Source organism: Microtus pennsylvanicus, chromosome 9 (assembly GCF_037038515.1).
Source record: "Microtus pennsylvanicus isolate mMicPen1 chromosome 9, mMicPen1.hap1, whole genome shotgun sequence".
Taxonomy (NCBI): Eukaryota; Metazoa; Chordata; class Mammalia; order Rodentia; family Cricetidae; genus Microtus; species Microtus pennsylvanicus.
In genome coordinates, this window is record NC_134587.1 from 80,034,341 (window position 1) to 80,060,552 (window position 26,212).

The 26,212-nt window shown below is 35.4% G+C and overlaps 1 protein-coding gene across 4 annotated transcripts in view; it reads right to left on the minus strand.

Moving 5' to 3' along the window:
* Msr1 (macrophage scavenger receptor 1) overlaps positions 1-26,212 on the minus strand; it is a 61,204-nt gene that overhangs the window by 14,755 nt on the left and 20,237 nt on the right. For 3 of the 4 annotated variants that reach the window (XM_075986551.1, XM_075986553.1, XM_075986552.1), the window contains exons 5-8: positions 24,095-24,281; positions 21,617-21,697; positions 20,187-20,276; positions 17,669-17,722 (exon numbers count right to left, since the gene is read on the minus strand). In XM_075986551.1, the coding sequence (XP_075842666.1) occupies positions 17,669-17,722; positions 20,187-20,276; positions 21,617-21,697; positions 24,095-24,281 (412 nt within the window). Of the gene's footprint in view, positions 1-12,970; positions 15,495-17,668; positions 17,723-20,186; positions 20,277-21,616; positions 21,698-24,094; positions 24,282-26,212 lie in introns of those variants that run through there. The other variant, XM_075986554.1, reaches the window with a different exon arrangement.

Sequence of the window (26,212 nt, forward strand, 5' to 3'; positions counted from 1 at the left end):
GGCTTTTCTCTGCGGTTGTCTCAACTCCAGAAGATTGCTTCTCTCTAGTTGCATAGTGAAGCTGTGCTAACACCCTCTTCCAGTAGTTTTCTTAATGACACTTTCAAACTATGCAGACAAGCCTTCCAACAACATGGAGTAGGATAGAAACCTTTCTGTGGATTAAACAGACTGGCCAATAAGTAAGGTCATGTGATAAACATGGTGTGTTTAGAGAGAGGGTGGGAAGCCATTTCCTTGTCAAAGCAGAGTTTCTGAGTTGACAAATTTCACGTTTTTTTTCCATAAAAATGTTTTAATAACCATGCTACATGTGCTCAATATTGTTTGTAATTAAATAATTATCCTTATATTCTTTTTCTTTCCTATGTTTACATAGTATAACCAAACTGATAAACTCAGGAGGCATTCTGGATTTGGGATCTGCTTTAGACAATGTGAGTGGACATTGCCACACGTGCTAGGGCCCCTAATTTTCAGCTGTTAAAAGAGAAGATATGATGTATATTAGCAAAATACATGTAACTAAACAAAATCCACTGCATCAGACATATTTCTAGTTTCTGGGAAGAATTTTACTTAAGCAACTATCCTTTCTTTAAAGTTGAAATGATTTTTAGGTTTAAAATAAACAATGAATTCCTTAAAATTATGTGCAAGCACAGAGTTTTATTTATCTAAGATTTAAAGTTTTTATTTTGTGGTTAAATCAGCAGTAATAGCACATGATCTGTCTGTATTAAAACCTTTATATTTATGTGTGTGGATATTCATATTCACCATTCTCATGTAACATTTGTTCTTGTCAAACAGGGACTAGAAGTCAACTCTGACGAGCTGCTGTAGGAATTCAAGACCTCCTGGATAGGTTTAGATAAGAGTTTAGATAGCCATTTCTATAATTTACTGAATAATTTTCTACTACTTTCTGGAGCTCTTCTAAACCATTGAGGAATATTTATGGCCTACGGGTAATTCTCACCTGCTGTCTGATCTTCAGGTAAAGTTTGTTTGGATGAATGTACAACTAACTATTCATTTGTGGCTGCCTTCAGTCTCTAACAACGTTAGTGAAGAGTACAGCCATTACAGAGAATAAAAAGAAGATGCTTGTTACCTGGTCACAGAGCCAGTTTGGTATCTTGAATAGCTACAAATACAATTCTGTAGAATGATAGCAGGTTCCAGTAGGAATATATCTTCCCAATGACTAAGACTCACAGAGTAACTAGAGTTGTCATTTAATGTCTGTTCACTATCTCCTTTGATCCATTGAAAAATTATCTTCCATTTCTTTGTCTTCTCCTCTTCATCCTCTTCTTTTTCTCCTCTTCTTCCCCTTCTCCTCCTCCTTGCTCTCCTCTTCCTCTTCCTTCTCCTCCACCTCCTTGTCCTTCTCCTCCTTCTCCTCTACCTTCTCCCTTCTTCATCAGTCTTGTGACTCTCCAGTGTTCCAAACAAGCCTCTATATTTTTTGTATCTGGGTCCTCATCTTAAATATTCTTTGTTTCCCTCTCTAACTTCCCTCTCAATTCTCCACCATGTATTTCAGGTGTGCATGGGTTATCTTTCCCCAACGTGATTTATACCTTTGCTATCTTTTCAGCACACAGTAGAATGCAGGTGGTACCCTAAAGCTCGTATGACAAACAGCTACCATATGTGTTGATAAATAATGAGATTTCCCTGAATGAAGGACTTCAGAAGATGACGTAATTGAATTGTTAAAAATCTTAGGAAAAGAAACAATAGAAAAATGGACTGTGTTGTTTACCAAGGTCTCTAGATTAAGCAGTTTGGTATGTATACTACAAGTAAGGTAACGTCATGAAAAGAAGATTGATATAATTTACATAGTTTTGAGTCTTATTAAGGGAGTAACTGACAGTGTTGCTTTCTGTGAGCTTGGCATTAGCAGGGCAGGGAGCTGGTGGGAGCCACTGCTCTGCAGATATATATATATATATATATATATATATATATATATATATATATATTCTAATAGCTATGTCTCTTCAGCTCGGAGTGAGGACTTGTTGCTTATCTGCTGGAATGTCCGCTTAGCCACCTTAAATGCAGGGAGATTTGAATCTGCCTTCATGGGAAACTGTAGATGATGACAACCAAAATCAGGAAATTACTGGTTTAATGAATTAATTAGTTAATAATGAGACACTGTTATTGCTGCCTTTGAAAACAGCCAAAATTTGCTGTTATGTATGTTAATACTCTATAAGGTTAAGTACTTAAGGGAGGACTATGGTTGTGATATATTTTATATCTCTAAGTCTATACAGAAAATATAAATCATTATTATACAAATATTCCATCTATATTTCTATAAGACATCAAAAGAAAAGTAAGTAATAAACCAGATAATATAAAAATATTTGCTAATCTATTCAAATGAGCTACCTCTAATTATAATAAAGGTTAATAATTGCAGTAATTTATTTTTATTTATTAAGGGATAATTTCAAAGGTTGAGCAAAAAAGAATTATGTTAACTATTCAGAATAGAGGAATGTTTATCAGAATTTTACTATATTATGTCTTAGTCAATGTTCTATTGCTGTGAAGAGACAACATGACCACAACAACGCTTATAAAGGAAAACGTTTTGCTTTCAGATTCAGAGGTTTAGTCCGTCATTGTCGTGGCAGGAAGCACGATGACATGCAGGCAGCCATGGTGCTGCAGAGGCAGCTGATAGTTCTATATTTTGGTAGGCAGCAGGAAAGAAGAAAGACTGGTCCCTGAGCATTGGAAACCCCAAAGCCCCCCCCCCCCAAGTGACACATTTCCTCCAAGGAGGCCACAACTAATCCTTGTCAAGTAGCACGACTCTCTAATGATCAAGCATTCAAATATGGGAGTCTATGGGGGTCATTCCTATTCAAACCACCACATTATGTATTTTAGAAATATGAAATATAATGGTTCAACTAAACACATAGGAAATAGAGAAAAGCATGACAACATACTGCTATAAAGTGACATATTAAAATCAACATATGATTACACTTACTTAAAAGTTATTTCTCGATCACAACACAGGAAGTTCCCTATAGCATTATTGCATATCATGATAAAACTTACAAAGTTAAAGATAAAGACCTAGCTGAAAATGAGAGATTATAATCCATTTATGATGTATAACAAACAAAACAATGCAATCTATTGTTTATATGTACAAGTATACAAGTAAAAACAAATTCTATGATAAAGATTTACCCTAAGCAGCCTGGAAGGTGGTTACAGTAAGGCCTTGGCAGCGCTCAGATGAAATACGTAGTTAATATGGTAAATATTGACATCTTACAAGTCCAAATGGTAGAGCATCTGTGGCCACTTAGCAGTAATTTTCTGTAAATAGTCTTTCGTTACATTTGAAATATATTTAACTTAAAGAAGTTAACGCATTCACAGCAATGCTGACAGAGCCACAGCAGATCCTAAACATTTATTTAGGATGAATAATGATGAATAATAAATGATGAAAGCGCTTCGTGCACAAATCTTTCTTTAAAGTTACAAATGGCCGGGGAGGAGCTAGTCATTACTAACAGTTCTCAACCTACAGTGGTTTGACTTAATGGTTGTTAACAACACAATGCTACAAAAGCAACACATTCTCAACAGGAACTGAACTTGGAGGTTTGACCTCTGAGTTGGCTTTCTCTCTCGTGGCCCTGACACGCAATCTTGTACCCTCTAGAAATGCAGAATAGCAGAAGCAGAAGACAGCACCCAGCCAGGCTTGAGTTCAGAGTAAAGGAAGGACTAAGATCACAGTGTCTTGTGTTGATGAATTTAGAGGATTGGGAGCTTAGGTATCCTTTGATTTATTGATTTATATTTTCAGTTTATGGTGAGCATACCCAGAGAAACATATGTATTGCTATAATCCTTACTCATGCTTGTAATCACTTTCTTTCTCTGGGCTTCCCTCTTTTCCTCTCTCTCTTCAAACTTCCTTTCTTTTTTTGCTTTTTTTCTCCTCTCTCTCTTCTCTGTTGGCATTAGATTTTAGGGTTAAACTCATTACAATGGTAGTTGTCATATTTTAATCCTGAATGTGGATATTTAAGTGTGTAGTTACCTGGTTGCCCTTTGACCCGAAAGACTTCACAACTTGGGAAACGTCTGCAAAGAGCTGATAATTTATGGTAATCAATTGCCTTAATGAGATTTTTAATAGATGCAATGCCAGATATTGTGCTTATTCAACAATCATCAGACAGATTTGGGATCTTACTTCAGAAGTCAGAAGGGGCAGGAATAAAGCCAGAGGATGTGTGGGAGAGAACTGTGAGAGGGTTTGCTATGAGGGTGGACGCTACACTGCAAGAGATGGCAAAGACAGCGGGGTCCAGTCTAGCAGAAAATTTCAAGACAGTTTAGTGGAGGTTCAAGTTAACACTCTATGAGATTTGTGCTTATACTTCCCCTTATGAAGGGAACCATTCTGTTAGATGCCTAAGCAGAGTTTTTACATGTCCTCCAATCAAGAGTGAGATGTGGACTGATTGTTGGAATGAACTTTGGAGACAACCTGGAACCGAAAGTATTTTTCCAATGGTTGTCATAACAAATGACTGGGCTGTGTAGCTTAAAATAGAAATTCACAGTTTAGGAGTTTATAAGACTAAAATAAAGGAGCTTATGGAAACACCTCTTTTTTCAAGGTTCTGTGGAATCTGTGCTTGCTTCTTCCCAGCCCCTGGTGTCTCTTACCAATCTTGGTGGCTTTAGATGCAGTTACAGTATTTTAGATCTTCTTCTCTGGGTGTGTTCCTATTTTCATATATGTGCTTACTGAACGAAAGGTCACCTTAATCCAGTGTGAAATAATTTTGTTTTAAATATATATTCAGAATAAGTATATATATATATAATATATATATTCTAATTCAGGTCACATACTGAGATTTTCAGTGGATGTGACTGCATTTTTGAAATTCCATGAAACACAGAGATGGCAAAAATTTGAATAAGAAAGAAAAAAATTATTTTTACCAAAGTATTGTTGATTAGAGGAGCTTTTAACCTTCAAAATGATGTTGATGCTCAATTTTATTTCTTTTTTATTGTTTTTATTGAGCTATATATTTTCTCCGTTCTTACTCTTTCTCCCCTGCTCAATTCTATTTCAGTATTAAAAACCAAATTGTCGAACATTTGAAGTCTACAAAGTAAGCTGCACAGTAATAGTTTCATTTGTGCTGGAAATGAGTAAGTTCTCAAAATCAATCACGGTTTTAAACGACACACGTTAGCAAACATTACAATAAATACTGAGAAGGTATTTCTTAAAATAAATTATAATAAACTTAGATACTATCGGAAGAACAATTTTGAGTAACTTATTTCAATATAGAAAGAATTTTAAAGGCTATTATTCCTATATTTAAATCGTGAATACTAAAAATTTGAATCATGGAGGTTTAAAGATATTTTTGCTAAGAGAGTGGTAAATACTTAAAATGAAAACAGTACCTAGATACTTAAATTCTGGTGAAATATATTTCTGTAGATGTGTGAGAGCTCATTTGTTAGAATATTTGCTGTATTAGAACTATCTGGTACCATTTCTTAGTGAATCTTAATTTGTAAAGGTATTTAAAAGGAGGAATTTAAAAATTCTACACAGTGGAATTTACCTATTTGGGGGCTGTTTAATTTGTTTAACTATTTGCTTATCATTTCAGACCCTGGGACCCCCAAATCATCAGGTCCAAATTTAAGAATTTGAACAAGGCTCATTTAGGATTTCAAAAGTATAGTGTAGGGCACTGTATATGCTGATTTATAAATTTGTACATTTCAGACATTTTGATGATATTCTTATGTCCTTCTTCATATAGAATAAACATTTTATCATTTGTCTCTTGGGATTGGGGTTACAAATGTTATAACATGTAAAACAAGTTATCCAAATATGTGAGCTACTATAGAAACAGCACAATGAAAGTTAACCATAATTTATTTTGACAATTAGTCTGTAAAATAGTAGGTTATAAGGGGATTTAAAATGTAAAGCTTAGGGAGAAAAAAACTGTTCCCAATCTGGTCCATTAAAGTTTAATCTGCTTAGTTATTGGAATTCTGATTTACTACACTGTTTCCCAAATTATATGAGAGAAAAGTGACTTCCCATAAATATTTCTACTAACTGTAGTCAAACTGACTTAATGGAACTGGTAGAAGTCAATTATGTGTGTGTGTGTGTGTGTGTCTTTATTATATTGGTTTCTAACAAGAGCAGTCATAATCCATGGGTCACTGCTGTTCCTTAAAGTATTTAGAGACAGAGTACTTGAAACCTCAAAAAATCAACAGAGAACCCAGTCTCCTTATTCAGAATATAGGTGCCTCCATTTGTTTGACCAGTCAAACTTTGACTGTAAAAATATGAATTAATGTAGATTGGCTTGTTTTGTTTAGACAAGAAAAAAAACCAGAAAAACATACCTAGTGAATGGTGGATCTCAACAAACATACTCTAAGTTAGATGAAAGTATCAAATACATTAAGAATATCCCAAGTACAGGTTCAGAGGTAGGTGAGTTTCTAGTCCCTACTGTGACACTGGCCTTATAATATGGAAAAGCAGTTCTGATACTTGCATTTTTATTTATTATTACAATGATCTCCCATGGAATTGTGATGAGGCCTAACTTCAATCACAATTTATTGTAAGGATGTTTGAGGAGAAAAGCTGGTTTAAGGGTCATTATAATGTTTGTCTTTGAGCTGAACGTCAACTAAGGCAGGTTTCAAAATGCTTAGACCAACCACACCTATAGTAGATTTTACAGAGTTTTTTTTTTTTAAGGTTCTTAAATACTTATGGGGAAACCACAGTGACAGATTACTTTTGAGGATTGAGTGGAGAAGAGAAAGTATTAGAGGTGTATTGAAGAATGCCAAGCCCAGTGGAAGATTTTTTCTTTCTTTCTTTCTTTCTTTCTTTCTTTCTTTCTTTCTTTCTTTCTTTCTTTCCTTCTTTCTTTCTTTCCTTCTTTCTTTCTTTCTTTTTTTCTTTTTGGGTTTCGATACAGGGTTTTTCTGTAGCTTTGGAGCCTGTCCTGGAACTAATTCTTGTAGACCAGGTTAGCCTTAAACTCACAGAGTTCCAATTGTCTCTGTCTCCTGAGTGCTGGGATTAAAGGCTGGCGCTACCACCACCCAGCCATAACTTGGCTTCATAAAAGTGCTGATACCTGGCTGAATGCTTAGCAAAAGGCGATGGCAACAGCAATGCATTACAAAATCAGTGTTTAGTCACCTCGCCTTTCCAAAACCATGGGCAGCTTTTATGAATCGTGTGACCCAGCTTATGTTACAAAACCCATGAACAGGATCCCCTATGTCAAGTCTGCTGCATACCAATAACAGAAACCCCAGAGGTTATTCTTATATTTCCCCCAAGCTACGAGTAACTTATAGACCAGTGGTTCCTAGGATGTAGTGTGGTTCCTTGATTATAACTCATTTCCACTGTGAAAGAATTGAGCTGCTAAAATAGCCATCCAATGAGCAATCAGGAAGATTGTTCCTAAATGTTATTGAACCACACAGTGAGGGCTGTTCCCTGTTCTCCGTTCTTGTATCCTTGAGATTATGAAAAGGAAATCACGTCTTCCTAATTACTAGGCATTTAGAGCATTGTTAGGGAATGAGTACACCCATCCCTAAACACAGTAGCCAAGAGTAAGTTCAGCCCCCAAGCAGAGATGAATCAGAGGATTTTTTTTTAGGGAAAACAGTAGCAAGATGTAAAAATAATATGGCTCAACGTGAAGCTATTTGCAACAGAGGTGAGAAATATGAAATCTGAGAGCCTTGCAGAGAGACTGAGTCCAGATGATTTAACTTGAGCTCGCTCCTGTATTACACTTGGTTATGATGCCAGTTTGTCACAAAGTAGAGTTGCCTGAGAAGGAGCCTTACCTGCAGTAGCATCTTGATTGCTTTGATTGACGTGAGAAGACTCACACTGGATATGGACAGTACCTTCTGAAACCAGCATGGATAAAAAAAGAGGCAGAAGGAAGTTCATCTTACCATTTGCTCTCTTAGCCTCCATCTTGCTGGAATTAGTCTGCCTTGTTGCCGCTTCTTTCACTGATGGCAGGACCATTGTTTCCCAGCTGCTGTCCAGGACTAGGACCTTGGAACTTTCTAGGCTTCTAGTGCCAGATCGTGACTAGGAGGCACCCAGTCTTATAGAATGAGCAACTACTAGCTTATCAGTTGATCAACTTATCTGCCTTTTCCCTAGGGAAAGACAGTCCTAAAAGCTGAGACACTCAGCCTCAGAATAGCAGGTTCGCAGGTCACTGAAGCAATTCTTTGTGTGTTACTATTTTAAAACCTACCTCTGTGTGTGTGTGTGTGTGTGTGTGTGTGTGTAGGAAGGATACACACATACATATACATATGTATATATATATATATATATATCCATCCCATTAGTTTTGTTTCATTAGAGAAGCCTAATACACCCTATATCCTGCTATTTATGAAGTAAAATCCATTTTGTAGAATTCCTATGTGAGCCAATACATTCATTTCTTTAATGAGAAAGTTTATTACATCTTGTCACTTTTCATTTAAGGTTTTCAGGGGATTTTTGTTTTTGTTTGTTTTTCTAAACACAGTTTCTATGCACAGCCTTGGCTGCAGAGAATTTTTGTTTGTGTTTGCTTTTCTAAACATGGTTTCTATGCACCGCCCTGGCTGCAGAAGATTTTTGGTTTTGTTTGTTTTTCTAAACACTGTTTCTATGCTGGGCCCTGGTTGTCCTGGAACTAGCTCTACAAACCAAGTTGGCCTCGAATTCACAAAGATCCTTCTGCCTCTGCCTTCGTCATTTCAGTTTTTTGTTTGTTCTTTAAAACAAAGCCTCCTACTCTATGTCCTAAGCTCGCCTCAAATTTGCAATCTTCCTGCTCCAACCTCCCAAATGCCGAAACGACGTGGTGGTTCCAGCATTCTCATCCCTCTTAACCGCTCTCACAAACATATTGGTGGCAATTATTCGAGGAAGAGCATACGGGATTGCCAAGGTCATTCTATTTGACAGGAACCTTTTAAAAATTGGTTATTGTATATTCAGGTAATATTTCCTGGGTAGTAGTTTTCATTTATGAAGTGGCACGATATTAAATAACATCGCTGAAATTTAAATTTTAAAAATTAGTAAAATACAAGTGAAATTGCTCTTGTAAGTTTCAGCATCAATATGACTTAAATTTTACTGTCATATTAGGCCTGCCCTAAGGATAAACTGATAGAAACCAACAGAAAGACTCTCTTCCTAGTTTTGTATAAAGGCAGATATAAAATATAAGACCCATAGACATAGTGTCAATACCAATTCACTCTTCTGTTATTGTTGAAGAGCAAGGTCAAATTTTTATATCTTCTCTTAGGACTACAGTATGTTCTTCCTATGTACGTAACTTCCAGGGTGACTGTGTTTAGAACTATGGCCTTTACAGAGGAATTTGTGCCTCAACACTTGATAAAAGCAGAGTCCTAGTTCGGTAGGGTTGGTGCTTTAGGAGGGGAATATCATGATCTTCAGAGGTCAGACTGGCTTTGTGGCCATCAGCAAGCCAGGCAGAGAGGTCTCCTGAGAAACCAACCCTGCGGGCACTTCAGTCTTCGACTTCTAATCTCAATAAGATTCTGACAGTGCAAGAGCAGTAACGTGTTTTACTTTCCCCTTTTCACTTACGTTTTGTGTTTGAGTATTCAGAGTTAAGAGAGCAAATAAAAAGGAAACTTGAAAGAACAAGTTTTTCTTTTATTTTTAGGTGAGAAATAAGGGTATCCTGTCTGCTATACTGTGATTTGAACACATCAAAAACTTCTTTAAAAGGTTTGGTTTTAGCTGGGCAAAATATAAAATACCTTTAATCCTAGCACTCGGGAAGCTGAGACAGAAGGATCACTATATTGAGGTTAGACTGGACTGTTTAGTGAGTCTTATCTCAAAAGGACATTAAGTGGATTATTATATTTTCTTACTTAAGGGTTTGGGATATTGGTTAACATTGTCAATCTGAGAGAAACTAAAATCACTGGGGAGACAAACCTTTGGAAATGTCTGAAGGAGAGTATATAGAGTGCATTCGATGAGACAGGAAGACCAACCAGAACTGTGGGAGACACCTACAGAAGTTTCAGGGTTCCCAGAGTGAGGAGAGAGAAGGAAAGTAAGGTCAGCACCAGTATGTACCTCTTTCTGCTTCCTAACTATGAACAAAGCATGGGCAGCTTTCTCATGTTCCTAACTCCAGAATTTACATGCCATTATGTTTTATGACACCCTCAAACTGTGAGCCAAAGCAAACCCTTCTTCCTATAAGGTGCTCCTGTCAGAGCAATGAGGAAATTATTTAACAGATAATCCAACTCAGTGGCATAGCATTTACATTACTGTACAAAGCTCCACATTGCTTTAAGCTAAAAAATGTCTGATTTTAAAATTTCAAAATATTCATTAAGGATCTATTGGGCTTCTTAGCAAATATTAATAAAATTTATTCAACTGGTTACTTTCTGTGACTAGAAATCCATGTTCTTTTGATGCACAAATTGAATTCCTGTGGGTGTTAGTGTGGTTCTCAGAAATAGAGGGAGGGATCATTGTGGAAGAAGAGGTCTAAAGAGTGTGAGAGTTAGCAGTGTCAATGGCTATGAGGAAGCAATGTCTCCTGGATATAGGAGGACAGCTGCACATAACTCACAGTGGTTGTGACAGCATGCACAAGCCTGGTTCATGCTCAAGTCAGACCTAATCATGGCATGATAAGGAGGAACTGGGTGAGAAGTCACACCCCTAGCTAAGGAGCTATTAGTGATTGATAGCAACTGGAAGACAGGGAGTCAATTTCTCCTGGTAAGTTGACGATACTCCAGTGGTTACATCCAAGAATATATAGGTGACACTAATTGGTCTTGATATATTTTTAAGACACAAAGTTGGGGTTTGTATAGAAGCAGGGTTAGATCTTGGAAGGGTTGGGAGAAGGATGGTAAATATGATCCAAACACATCGTATGAAATTATCAAAGGACTAATAGAATACTAAAAATTAATATTAGAAAAATAAATGTGGCTATGATAGGAGAGAGTTTCATTTAGATGATAGTTTATAAGAGAACATTTAATTATTTTGCTGGAGACTAATGAATCATGCTATAAACCTTATAGAGTTTTATGAAAATATTGTGCATAGAAAACTGAATATTTGTGTTCTATTACACTTGTCAGCATTCCAAGGAAGCGAGAATTCAAAATTATTCAAAAAATAATTAAAAAATATCAATAGGAAACAGTCATTTTACTACACAATTCACAGTGGAGCATTTAAAATTGCCCTGCAACATTCCAGGAATTCACATATTTTTCTCTGAAGTGTATTAATCAGGGTGTGCATATTTAAAGGAGACATAAAATAAGAATAACTTCAGTATTCTAAGGAATGGTGAAGAGGACCCAGCTTAAGTCCTAGCTGGAGTATTGCAATGATCCTCTTGCACATGTCCTGTGTTGTCAAGCTAGCTGTTGTTCTAGGGAATTGAACTTGAGATTCAGTTCCTAACTGTAACTCACTTCCAGACAAGACAGCAGAAGAAGACCAAATAATAAGCTGCAAGTCCTTACTTATAAGGCACTTGAATGGGAACAAGTAGATGATCCTGTGTTCCTATAAAGCAGAATTTTCCACTGTAGCACAGAAGACAGTATTTTATGGCTAGAGATGAGTGCAGGGAGATTCTTGGTTCCTCTGAGGTTATAGAAGGATGTGTAGCATCCATGCTAGGCCTCTTTTCTCCTTCTGAACCCATGTCCATACTGGTTGAACTTCAAATCTGCTGGTACAAATCCTGGAAAGAATTATAGTGACTTTTCCTTTCTAGTTGGATCTGGTGAAGTTTCAGCTGTGAGAGTCATTGGGGAGACGTACTGAACAGAACAAGCTAACTACTTATCCATTGCTGACTTAAATCTCTGGTTCCATTTACAAGACACATTAATAGTGTTATTAAGGACCATACATATTGTGTTAGGGGAATGTTGTCTGCTTTTATTAACAATTGGGTGGATCATTTGAAGCTATAGACAAAACGCAATTGTCATAAATTAGGTAGCACTTGTCTAATTTACGGAGAACTATTCCTGCTCTGGTGTAATGTGCCTTGTTTTGATGGCCATAACTAGTGCTCCTGTGGAAAGTACACTCTGGAACTTCAGAAAAAGAAAACACTTTAAGTGCAAGGAGGCATCAAAGCAGCCAATGATACCAGAAAATGTGAACACTGAGTCAGTTACTGAAATAAAGGTAGACTATTAGCAGGTAGCTTTCCCCAAGGTGCAAGTAAGTAACTCTCATTAGTGATAATGGAAGTCTTGAGAGCACTTCCAGGAAGACGATGTGTCTGAGTAATAGACTTGAGGGAGAGAAAGCAGGCAACGTGTGCAGTAGTTATGTTGGTGGAAACATAAACAAAGATGACTCAATAGTATACTTTTGGAATTTGACCTACTCTATAGATTTTTATCTCAATTATAAGGCTCATTCTGTAAAGTGGAATTGCTAATTGCAAATATCCTCTCTCTTCTTCTACTTCCAAACCCTCTGTATGAAATATCTGTAATATTAGCATGTATAGAATATTTGACTAGTGTGGAAACATTTCACAGAGTCATGAGGATTTGGACACTGGTTGGCATATGTTTGAATTTGCCCTATTTTCTTTTATTAGCAGTTAACATTAGATTCAAGTTCATGAAACACTGATACTAATAGCAGTTACCCCAATGGCTCTTTTAGTATTAGGTATGAAAAATGCATCAGAAGTACCCTGTACACAGCAAGCATCCTTGAATGTTCATTAATTATCATAGTTAGTGATGGGAGAAGGAAGTTTTAACTTAAGTCAACTAAATGTTTTGAGACAGACCAGAAGTTTATTGATGATTGAGTTGAATTCTCAGTACAAATCATAGCAAATGCATTTTTTCACAACATTGTACGGATTTCAGAATAAGATTCCAAAGATGAACATTGTATCTCTCCTTTTGATGATGTGCAGAGCTTGCTGACACAGCACAGATAGATAAGCATCAGAACCCTTTAAGATAGTGCCTCCCAGTGTTTGCTTATATGGTTCCCTTGCTTGACAAAAAACACTCTTTCTAGTCAACAAGGCATCGAAACACGTCATTTGTCACTTTTCATCATACATGATAAAAGTTGGGATAATTGATGCCTTTGAACAGGGCATTTGGAATCTGTTTTTATCCAAAGAGAAAGACAGAGCTGTCTTTGTTAATTTGGGAAGTTCAGGTTAATATTACACACTTCAGCATCCATGCTTAGTTTGGAAGATAGATGCCTTGAAAACTGAATTCCTACAATTTGCCTGCCTGCAGACCTGGGACCAGGGTTATTCTGTATGAAGCCAAAATTGGCCAGAGCAATGCTGTCTGGCACAAGAAAATAGTCACACACACACACACACACACACACACACACACACACACACACACACACTCTACAGCCCAGTCACATGCCCAAATCCAATTTTTTCCCTAGATGTTTGCACAAAATTACCGGTCAGTTAGTACTGTAGACTACGACAATCACTGGCTAATTCCATTTTCTTTTCCTTTATGACCAGATTTGATCATATCTTGGTGGCATGCAGACACAGACCTACTGACAGAACCTACTACCAGTGACAATACCAATTTTTTGTTACCATTTTCAGAACTTTTTCAACGAATGTCCTGGGCTCAGGTTTCATTCTATGAAGCCCAGACTCTTGCTTTATTAGTTTGACATTTTGTTATGACCTCTGTCAACAGATACGGCCTCTGGTTTAGCTGCTTCTCTTACTTGCAACTAGTACCCTTCTGCTGTGCTAAGACAAATTCACTGATTTATCATCTGGGCACACTTGCACTGATCATCCATCTAACATAAAAATATTGTCTTATTCTCTAACATCTCTCTTTTTGCCCAAAACATATATATGGCTCCTGGCATTTTGATTTTTCTTTATGTCCTAATATGATTAGAGGTTTAATATGTCTGCATAAAAATGGCAAAGAATAGCTGTTATGTTCAGAAGGATTGTTACGAACCATTCCTTCGACTTTAAAGGCCATTATGATTTTACAGAACATCTTCACACATGTAATTTGGTCCCCACAACAACCCTGTGAGGTAGGAAGGGACATCATTTGGCAGAGCAAAAAATGGAAAAACTGAGATACACATAGGCATACAATTAGAATTGTGCTTCTATCTTAATGCTGTGGACCTTAGGGTTTAGTGTTAAAACATGAAAAAGAAAAAAAAGAAAACCCTGGGAAATATTCTTTGTTGGCTCACAAAGAGGAATCAACATGAAAGCTTCATGGGATCTTATGTCTTTATTATTTTTGTATTTTCTTTTCTTTCCTTCTCCTGTTTTGCATTTTATCTATAAAATATCTCATGTCTATTGTAATATTTATTTTCTAGTATATACACTTCAAACATAAAATTCAAGTAAATATAAAGAGCTTTCTAGAATAAAATCTTTGATTTTCTTTTCATGATCAAATATTTTTGTTTGAAATGAATAGGCAATTCATAAAGTTAGGTTTGGTTCTCATTCAAACATATTGAAGAAATTATCAAATTATGCTTTATCGCTCTCTACTCTCTCATATATATATATATATATATATATATATATATATGATTTGAATTGGATAATAAAAAGGTAGCATTGTGAAATAAGCAATAAAAATAAGGTTATTTCTAATATAAAAGACACGAGTATCTATCTCCTTTCAATGTCTATTTCGCCCTATTATTTTCCTAGGTTAGTCTTCTGTGGTTTGTTTATAACTGGTATATTTATATCTATACATTTAGAAAAACATATTTATTGTTATTTCTGACATCACAACACACACATTGAATGTATGCTAAATGAATGAGTGAAAGAATGGATGGATAGATTTTCTTTTATTCTATCCCTATTGCTATTTGGGAACAATGTCTTGATATTAAAGAACCCATATTTAATCAATATGCATGAAGTTTCTCCTAGAGCCCAATGGGTTAAATTGGATTCCACAAGATTAGGTGAGTGAGCAGCAGGAGGGCTGAAGGAGGCAGGAACATCCCAGTAGACAGCATATGAGTGCATCTAAGTGAAGGGTGTCAAGGGACGGTGGTTATTACAGCAGAGGGCATGATGGTATACATATGGAATTGGGAGCCTGCACAGCACCCAGAGTCAGAAGAGGTCGTGAAGAGACCAGGCAATGACATGACACAGGAGCCAAAGTCATTTGAAGGAGCTGCAGAAAGATCCCGGAAGTCAGTTGTTCTGATGGCTTGTCCAGAGGTGAAAGGCCTTTTAAGGAGATGATAGTGGAGCATTCTGCTCAGCCCACCTGATCTTAAAAGGGTCCTGCCCCAATGTAATCAGGTGCATAGGTAAAAAAGGAAATCAGGATTATTTTCTTATATTTCAAAAATACCTGAATTGTTAAAATATACATTGAATTAATTCAATATAATTTTTAAGATCATGATTAAAATGTGCAGATCTGAGTAATTTCATTCAGAATAATCTATAGAATCATTGTGGAGGCATTTACAAGACCTCTTTGTAAAATGCATATAACCTTGAACTATTGATTATATTTCTAGTAAATCCTATATTTCACAACATTCTCACAAAACATCATAGGAAATGGTGACTAGAACATTGATTATTAAAGCCAAACCAAAGCAAGCAAAAATTATTGACCATTTAGAGTAAGGAAATAAATGACTACATTGTGGTAATTGTGATATCTCTGTAATTTTTTGTAGTATTTTGAAAAAAAATCTAGTCACTGAGAGAAAAGAGGCCAAAGAAAGCACTTGTGATTGCATATTAAACACAGAAAACCAGGACCATTTACGTTAGATGCATATGCATATTATTGTTTCTTCTTTTTGAGTGTTGTGGAATTGCTTTCCATTCTCTCTGGGGGGACATGGAGAAGAATCAAGAGGCTGTTTACACTCATTCCCTCCTCAAAGAGCTCTTACTGCTTCCTCAGAGAAAGTACTCAAACTCCCAAATAGTCATCCAAATTTGTAATGCAAATTTCTAGACATAGCTGAAAAATTATTACAAGTATTTAGAAGCTGCCTTAAACAGAAAGCGGAGTGGCTTTACAATCTATAGATTAAAAGTAGAGAAGTTCCTTAGGTGCCACACTCAATTACGGTCAATGTTTCAAAGCTCTGACAAAGCCTCAGGGAAAGGAGATGAGATCAAGATACTTTATATAAAGTGTGAGAAAATAAAGACATAGACAAAGATACACAGAAACTTAAGAACTGGAGGCTGATAAGAGATCAACTGAAACTAGAAGGGATGAAAGAGAAAGGAGATAAAGGGCCATTAACAAGCAACCAGCAGAGAAGCGGCCACCTGAAAGGAAACAAGGACAAGGGAATGCGGTTATGTTGCCTTAATATGCTAAGAGCAGTGGGGAAAGCACCCAAGTACTGAGGATTCCATCACTCCTATGCGTTGTTCAGCTTTGAAAGCATCATAGTTGGACTGGACTGCAATGGTTCATAACAGTCATAACCCCAAGCTGTCTAATTGTGCCATCTGTACAATGTATTAGGCTAGAGTAAATTTTTGTGACAACAAGGAAATACTGATTCTATGTTTTTTTTTTTTTTTTAAAAAAACATGATCCCAGCTAAAACCAGCAAGGTTTTGTTAATAAAGACTTTATCATGATCTGTCTAAAACAGAGCTCTGAACAAGGAGGGCATGGCTGTGGCTCATACCAGACATGCATCTCACATGTAGACTCTTTTTGGAAGACAGGTTGGCACTCTGATTCCAATAACCCAAGTGGGGTATCCATTTCTCTTCACAATTATTACATTAATGTATATTTATCCTATAAGATCCATAACAAAATTACTTAGAGCCTAGGATACTATTGCCATCTCAGTTGATACTTAATTTTTAAAATCTGATACTCAGGTCTTTTGCATTTCAATGAAAAGTTTGCTTTATAATGGAGCTTCCTGATGTGAAATCTATTCCTTTGAAGGTTGGAAAGTCTTGGATATATAATGTGACATTTTCAAGGTTTTAGTAAAAACAAAATAAAACAAAAGCTCTAGCTGCCTGGGAATTGCTCTGTTAAAATCTTCAGCTTGCCCACATGTCTATATATGAGCTTTTCATGGGCTCACTTAGTGTGTAAGGGGACTGTGATTGTTTCTATTCAAAAGCTTGATTTCTCTTCAGTGGGTAAAAATTGACTTGAAAATTGGACAATTTTCTGTGTGATTTTTTTCTTTAGAAAATAGTGCTAATCAAAAAAGAAGAAGAAGAACAGAATACAAATGCATAATGAGTTTGAAAGAGTTGTGTAATCTAATCTATTTGTTTTATTCTAATTAGCATGTTTTATTTGGGAAAAACTGTGGCTGGCTTCTCCAGAAACTCTGCAGATAATTCTAAATCTCTCAATGTTTGTTTTAAGCCTACACTACTAATATCAAATTATAACTTTATTTTAAAAAGAAACTGACATAGAAAACAAGAAGTCATGAACTTACTTGATATGCCTCCACTCCCCTTTTCTCCCTTTTGGCCTTTAGGTCCAGGATATCCTTAGGGGGAAAAACAGCAAAAGAGAAAAGAATTAGTTCAACAGAAAATGCTGATATCTTACTCTGCTTCTCCACTACCTCTTTCTTTTTCTCTTTATTCTCTTTCATTTGGGAGTGCTGGAGACTGTACTCAAGGCCCATGTATACTAAACCCATGCTATACCACTAAGGCGTGGTTTCAAACTCCACAGAACTTGTTTTAAATGGAAATAGGACACCACAAAATAAGACACCAATTTATAACAACTTATAGTTAGTCAAATATAATAAATATAATAACCATCCCATGCTGATAATGATGGCGGCCACTTTTGAAACCCCATTATAATTTTAGTATTATAACATCTACAATTATTTATAAGGGTGTGATATGTCCCCTTTTCACAAAACAGGCAAAACTGAAATGTAGTGTAATTTTGCATGTTCGTTTTCATTTTCCTCTCTATCTGACCTTGCCTTTTCCCTCCAACAGCTCAACATCTTCTAACTCATCCCATATCTTTATTATTTCCCATTACAAATTTATTTTATGTCTCATTATTTATTCTTTTGCAACAGAACATCCTAAAGGCTAGATTGTATAAGTCCAGGGACATGATGGAATTCTAATGACTCCATTCCTAAGTGTTAATTGGTCCCTTAATTCTGTAGACTAATCACATTTGGCTACAAGAATACCCATCTATTTACATAGAGATGTAGCCCAAGTGTTACATAAGGGTCAGTGATTCAAACTTAGAAGTAAATATGGAAACATTCATCATGAGTCAGAGCCCAACATTTTAATTTTTAAAGAATACTTCTCCTTAATAAAGAGTATTACCACATTTTCAGATTGTTCAAGAAGAAAAATAAAAGATCTAAAAATGTAAATGGGCCGGGCGGTGGTGGCGCACGCCTTTAATCCCAGCACTCGGGAGGCAGAGACAGGCGGATCTCTGTGAGTTCGAGACCAGCCTGGTCTACAAGAGCTAGTTCCAGGACAGGCTCCAAAACCACAGAGAAACCCTGTCTCGAAAAACCAAAAAAAAAAAAAAAAATGTAAATGGGAGAAAAGTAACATTTATGATGAACATTTATGGTTCATCATTTCTATTCTTTCCAGAGAAAGAGCCACAATATAAAACTCAGTTTCAACATTTCAGCTTGAATTTCATGCTTAGGAAGGAGAAATAGTTGTGCAACTGCTGCCACTGTTTCTAAACAGTGATGTCTATACAGTAAAGCTACACTTTCTACACAGTGTAACACCAGCATTACACAGAAGAGGATCCCAAGAATACCCTGTGATCTGCCTAACTATCATGGCCCCTTCTCTAGACACCTGGCAACCAGAGATGTATTTCCTGACTCCACAACTTTGCCTTTTCCAGAAGAGCAAACAGTTGGAATCTTCAAGTTTAGTATTTTCAGATCATATTCTTTCAGTTGGCAATTTGCATTTAAGATTTTTCCATATAATTTTGTGGCTTGATTGTCTGTTTCTCTTTGTTGCTAATTATGATTCTGCTTTCTGCCTTCTTCACAACTTGTTTATCCATTCAGGTACTGAAGTGTGGTAGAGGTTGGGTGAAGAGTTCATAGTGTTTAGGTGGATCACAACTTACCTTGCAACTAAGAGTCTATTCTGTAACACTATAGAAATGGAATGCTGTTCACTTGTCAGACTTCATACAATATGGAACCATAACGCGCTCAATGACTTTTGCTAATAATTATAAACTTCTACTGGCTTAATACTTGCATCAAATGTTTCCTCAGTGTATTTAATGAGAGGTGTATGAAAAATGAATGCCTTCCTTGACATTTTCCTATAAACCTATAAGTGCTAAAATCTATTAAAACTATCTTAACAATATGGACTGTATTCCCTTGGTATTACTATCATTTAAATAGGAAAAAATCTTATTCCCTACTGATGTTGTTGTACAAAGAACACAATCCAATATTAGTCTATTAATATAATTAGTTGTAATAACAATTGTTTTCTGTGCAAAAAAGACATTACTGAGCAATGTTGATTATTATGCACTAATATGTAAGATAAATCCATTAATTTTGTTATAATATTTTTTCAACTGGGACTTACCAAGATTTAGCCAATTGTGTTCAAAAGGCTCTTTATACTGTTCACTTCTTTTTCTTGGTAGTCTTTTGACTCTGCTTACTGTATGGTAGATAACTTTCTTCATAGTGTGCTGCTATGGTGTAAAATAAATAGATTGTGTGTGTGTATGTGTGAATTTGTATATATGATCTGTGTACACAACTATTTTATTTTGGGGCATAGGAATTTTACTCTCATGATTAAAAACTAATTTCAATTTATTTTAGACTATAAATTTAACTATTTGAGTACTGCTATTCTATAAGTACAGATTTTTATGCAAGCATTTTAGAAACACTACCAACGATCCAGTGTTTATTTTCATATTCTATGATAACAACCATAGCTTTACAATACCTGACCTCCCCGCTTTTCCAGGTGACCCTGGGTATCCTCTATTTCCAGGGAAGCCAGCTGGACCCCGATCACCTTTAAGGCCTGGAACACCTGTATGGTTAATAAAGAAAACAAAAATGTCTAGCAATTAATTTTCAAACATATTTGAGCACCCAATAAATGAAGTAAGTGAATCTCTGAGGAGAGTATGACATTTTCCAACCATCCTCACATTCAATTGAAAGATAATGTAATAAATGACATAAATTTGTTGCAATGAGCGTGTTACGGTCAATGAAAAGCACATTGTCAGTCAACTAAAAGCACTACATTTTCCATTTTAGCTAGAAAGCTACTATATCTGTCTATAACTTGTATAAAAAAATTTTGAAGCTTAACATTTTAATATACTTATATGATAGATTTTATTCATGATTTTCAACTTGGTGTATTTTTTCTCATGTAATTTTGACTACTCAAAATATTTATAGAAAAAGGAATGCTTATTTCATCTAAAGAGGAAAAACTAAAAACAAATCCAAGGTATTTAGGTAAACTGACTAGTCATCCTTTCTAATTGTGTTTAAATCATTCAGTCTATTTTATTTGCAAACATTATGAAGGGAATTTGTTTGCAAAGGATGGCATTTGAATGCATGGCAATAACATTGTTTTTATTGTTAGTTACAGAATTATTTTTTGAGCAAAGAAAGTTCATTTTATCTCTCCTTTTCTATGTCTTTCATAATCTCCTTGCAAAACATTGCTTTCAAGATTATGACATCCTTAGAGGAAAATAATTAAGCACAATTTTGTGACGCATTAATGTTTCTATATAACTGGAAAAATCATAGCTTGCAAATTAATCCAATGTGAAAGGTGATTTTCTTATTCTCCTTCACATATAGCTTTATGTGAACAATATATTGCATGTGGTCTCTATGAATGCCCCCAGACTCATAAGCAAGCTCTTGTAGTAACTGTTGCTAAATAATTAAATAATGTACAAAAGTAAATAATTAGTGCTTGGGCTAGAGAGATGACCCAGTAGTTAAAAGCACTGGCTGCTCTTCCAGAGGACACATATTTGATTCCTGGAACCCATATGGCAACTAACAATTATCTGTAACTCAAGTTCTCTGAGAGCAGATACCCTTTTCACATCTCAGAAGATACCAGGCATTTACACAGTGCACAGACATATGTGCAACCAAAACATACACATAAAATAATAAAATACTTTAAAATAAACTAATACTCACCATTTAATTTGCCATGTGATTAGGATGCTAGAATGCATTATATTTTCCAACACATGAGATGATTTACAAACACTCACACACAGCTACACCACAGAAAAGATGAAATGGATATTCATCCCTAATTACAAACATGGATACACATCAATCAACCTCATGGTATATGATTAAGTGATTACACTATGTCCTTACCATTTAAACCCGGAATTCCAGGTGGACCACTTACTCCAGGGAGCCCTCGGTCTCCCTTTTCTCCTCGAGGTCCAGGAGGTCCTTTAAGAAACACAAGTATTGACTATAATTATAAAGCATGGGAAAGATTATCATTTATCAAGATAGTTATATAGAAATCCAAATATTTCTATTTGCTCTACATTAATTTAAAATGAATAACGCTGACCTTTCTAAATGGCTAAGTACTCTGATGTTGAGAACTGTAATGGCCTCATCTGAGAAAAATGTCATATCCTCAAATTAAATCACAAAAATACTGTTGTGAGGTTAGTATTTTGCTAGGTTATAATAAAGTGGTAACAGAGAAAGGGTCACTGTGATAACACAAAATAACATAAATATTGTACATATTAAAACTTAGGTTTGTAATACTCTTGATGGAGATAAATATGCATATGTATATGAATGTGTGTATATGTGTGTATGAGTGTGTGGGTGAATGTATGTACATGTCACAACAATTAAAGGAATAGAAGCCATAAATTTGAAAGATAGAAAGTAGGGTACATGGGAAGGGTTGGGTGGAAAAAAATGGAATGGGGGAAATTAATGGACTATATTTTAACTTAAAAACCTAAAAATCTGTAAAATGAGTGTTGATAAAGTTAGATGATTCCTTTTCTAGGTAGAATGAGTAAACTGTAGACCATGTAGACCAATTACAAGGCTGATACAACACACAAAACTGGAAAATGGTGGAAGTACAACAAATATCTAATACAAACATTCTCCACCCAAAATGCCAGATTAGTGATCTCACAGGCATTACAGAGAGATGAAGAATGAAGTTAAGGGCAACCAAAACCCACAGGAAAAATTTCTCCAAAATGCACTGGGATGCCTTATCATTTTGCACCACTTACAGTTTTAAACAATTTCCAAACAAAATATTTAAAATTACAAACAAAACCAGATGGCTAGGTGGAATTCAGTTATAGAATACCAACACAGCCTGTCCAGGGCCCCAGGCTTTAATCCTAGAACTGAGTGTGAGAAAATGGTATGTGTGTAAGCATGACTGTTATTTTCTTGTGTTCATTCCCTAAGAGAGAATACAGAGCAAATATCACACAGTATTTTTCTTTTATTAGTTATAGTAACTAATTCTGCAGTCATTCAAAATACATACAACATAGAAAAAATACTAGGCCTCTTCATAAGACATATGGGCATCTATGGATACTTGGTATTCAGAGGCCAAGTTCCCATGAATTATTATCCTCACAAAATAACCCAAATAATTATGAATGTAAAAATGTGTATGGAGTAAGACAGTGAAAAATCAAGAGCAAACAAAGAAAATGACACCAAGATCATACCATTGATTTTTGATAAATGAATGTCCAAAGCATTATTTTATGAAGAAGGAAGATAACCCAGAAGAGGTGGATGGAATAGTTTTTTAAATAAATAATTGGCTAGCTCGTGGACAAGTCTTAATAAATTATTTTAATATAAAGTAAGATGAGCAAAATAGACTAAACTCTGGTTTGTGAAAGTCCATAGCATAGAAATGAACTGTAATCTCATACAGAGGGCACAAGGGAGTGTGTCACGAGTCAAAGCACTTTCAGTTCCCTATACAACTCAGTTTTCTTTAAGATGCTGACTAGCTTTAACATATATTACATTTCAATTGCAATCAAGACATATGGAATATATCATAAAGTTTCCAAAACCTCTTTGGTAACTTTGATGAAAAGATAAATTCAATAAAAATAATTCACATCAACCATAGGAAAAACAAAACAAGAAAATGAGAGAGACATAAATCAAGTTTGGAAAAGAAAAAAAATACACCCCCCCCCTCCAGAAACAGATACAGGGAAAAGAAGTTCTCAGGTCTTCAAATTCAAGAATTTTTACAGGAGATAAAGTATAAGCACACAGACCAGAAAGTTAGAACTATAGAAGAATATTCATAAAGTGAAAATGACTAAAATCTATTATGTGGGCATAAATGACTTATGTTTGCTAAAAGATGAGTAAGAGTCATTGGCACAGTAGAAGACACTGATATATCTAAGATTATCTTTAAGAATTCAAGAGGTGTTTCTAAATGACAGTATAGTTAGAAAAGAAGGAAAGAGATTTTTTTGGTGCTTTTATAGTTCTCTCTCTTTGATTTTTTTGAGACAGGCTCTCACTGTGAACCTTAGTCTGGCTTCAAACTTGTGGCCTCCTGTCTCAGCCTTCCCAGTGATGACTCACCATGTCTGGTTTTGCATTTCTCTTTAAGAAATTCTAGTGTGTCGGTGACATTACCACACCTGCCCTCATATTAACTGTTCTTCTGTGCATAGTAACTGCATAGTAACTGTCTGTAGTAACTGCATCCTCAAAAATCATTTCCTTTAAACGACAGGATTTCAAATACCAAAGGTCTGCATATAAGGATATATTTTAATGTCTCATTTTTGAGACAAGATGTCTCACCTTGAATTAAGGTGATATTTTTCAATGTCTGTGAGTGTTCCCAGTCCTTCAGTCTGAGGTCATTAGTGATGTTATTCAAAACTTTCATTTCCTGTTTTACTTCCTGTTCCACATGTTCTTGTTCTTCTTTCACAGACTGGATTTCTGCTGATGTTTTGCGCACACGTTCCTCTAACTTATTGATGTCCTAAAACACACAGTGAGCATTGCAACCTTTGTTACATGCAATTAGGAAATATATAAGTGAACAGAGTTTTGGAAATTTGAATGTTGTAAAATCACATAACATTGGGCAAGTGCTATAAGATAAGAATAAGGAAATGAGTATTCAAAATTGCAGCTCTCTTGCTGAATAGCATTTCTTCTTTAAACTAAATGGTTCACTAAGATCCCTAGTCAAAACAAACAAAATCAGTTGTCTATACATCTAAGAATGCTTCTACTCCCAAATAAACAAATGTCAAATATTGAGAATTAAAAATACCACTTATCATAGGGATTTTAATTTATTCAAAGTGAAATTTCTTCGCAGTTCATTTGGGGTTAAACATTCTTATTTTATGATATTGTTTCATAGCAATAACTGAAGTTTAATGTGATTCTCAGTGATAATGACAGTAAGAACAGAGTTTCATATTTAGTAAGATGTCCAAGTTGTATTTTCATAACATTTTACTCTCAATTTTTATTGCCTTTACTCTTGATACTTTTGTATTTTCATCAGTTATAAATAGACCATCTGTAGATGCATACATACATGCACATATTCACAGTGTGTACAGCTCTTTTCTTCTTCATATTTCTATGAGATATTATCTCATGTACCACTTGGCCTTAAATGTGTTATTTAATTAACTTCAACTCCTGATTCTCTTCTTCTACCTTTTCAGGGCGGAGATTTCAGACATTTACTAGCTATCATACACATATTCAAATGGTGGCTGACCAAGGAACGTGCCAAACAGGACATAGAAAGCACAGGAGCAAATAAGGCTTCAACCCTACACATAGAACTATAGGTGACTGAGGAAATGGGAGCAGGAGCAGTGGCCCTCCTCAAGGAAGAGTACACCAATTGGTTGTCCAGTGCCAAACGGTAAGTCTGAAAATATACATGCAGGTAGCATTATACAGACTGAATAGGTTATATTTAGGAACACACACGTACATACATATGCACATATGAATAAAATAACAATTACTGAAAAAAAGGGTCATGGATTTGAATGAGAATTGGGAAATGTATAGGTTCTTGGAGGGAGGGAAGTAAGGGAGTTTTGTAATTAAATTATGATCTCAAAAATAAAATTACAAGAGCCTTTGCTGCTGTAATACTGTTATGTCTGCTTGCTTCTTTTGCAGTGCTGGACTGAGCCTAGGGCCCTATTTCTGTTTTGTTATCATTCTACCACTGAGCGATAATTATTTATCTGGAAAATAGCTTCATCAGGAGTGTGATTTTGTTGTTGAATCTCACTTTTTGAGATTGTAATTTAACTGCAATGTCTTCCCCCTCTTTCCTCTCCTGAAGCCCTCCCTGTAAGAGCTCAAATAGGAATAGAAAACAATGCATATTGACTCTTATGGTGATTGTAAGTATACACTGTTACCATATTAAGAATTCATGTTTAAATATATTTATATTTTTAAATTTTAATTTTAGTTACCAGTCCAAAAAAACTTAAGTGTATCTTCTAGAAACAGCAAAATAAATTACCTAAAAATTCTGCTTCATAAGGTATCTATGTAAATAACATGCATATTACTTTGATGTAAAGATAATTAGATTATTCATAGAATTCATAATACATGTATTTACCTTCCTAGACATGCTCAGGTAATCTAAATCTTATAAGTGGTGTAGTCTAACAAGATAATAAGTGGTATTTATAATATAAAAACAACTTCATAACCTAGATCCATTGGAAAATAATATTCTCTTTTTCTGGGGGTCTGGAAAAGGCCTCAGTTACATCTATAAAGATCTCTTATTAGATTGTCGAGGTGTCTACATCAGTAGGTGAAGTAGAAAACTTTTGTTCTTCCTGCTTTCTGAATTGCCTAAGAAAGCAGAGTCTGTATGAATTTTGTTCTAGAATGAACTACGCCATTGTATTC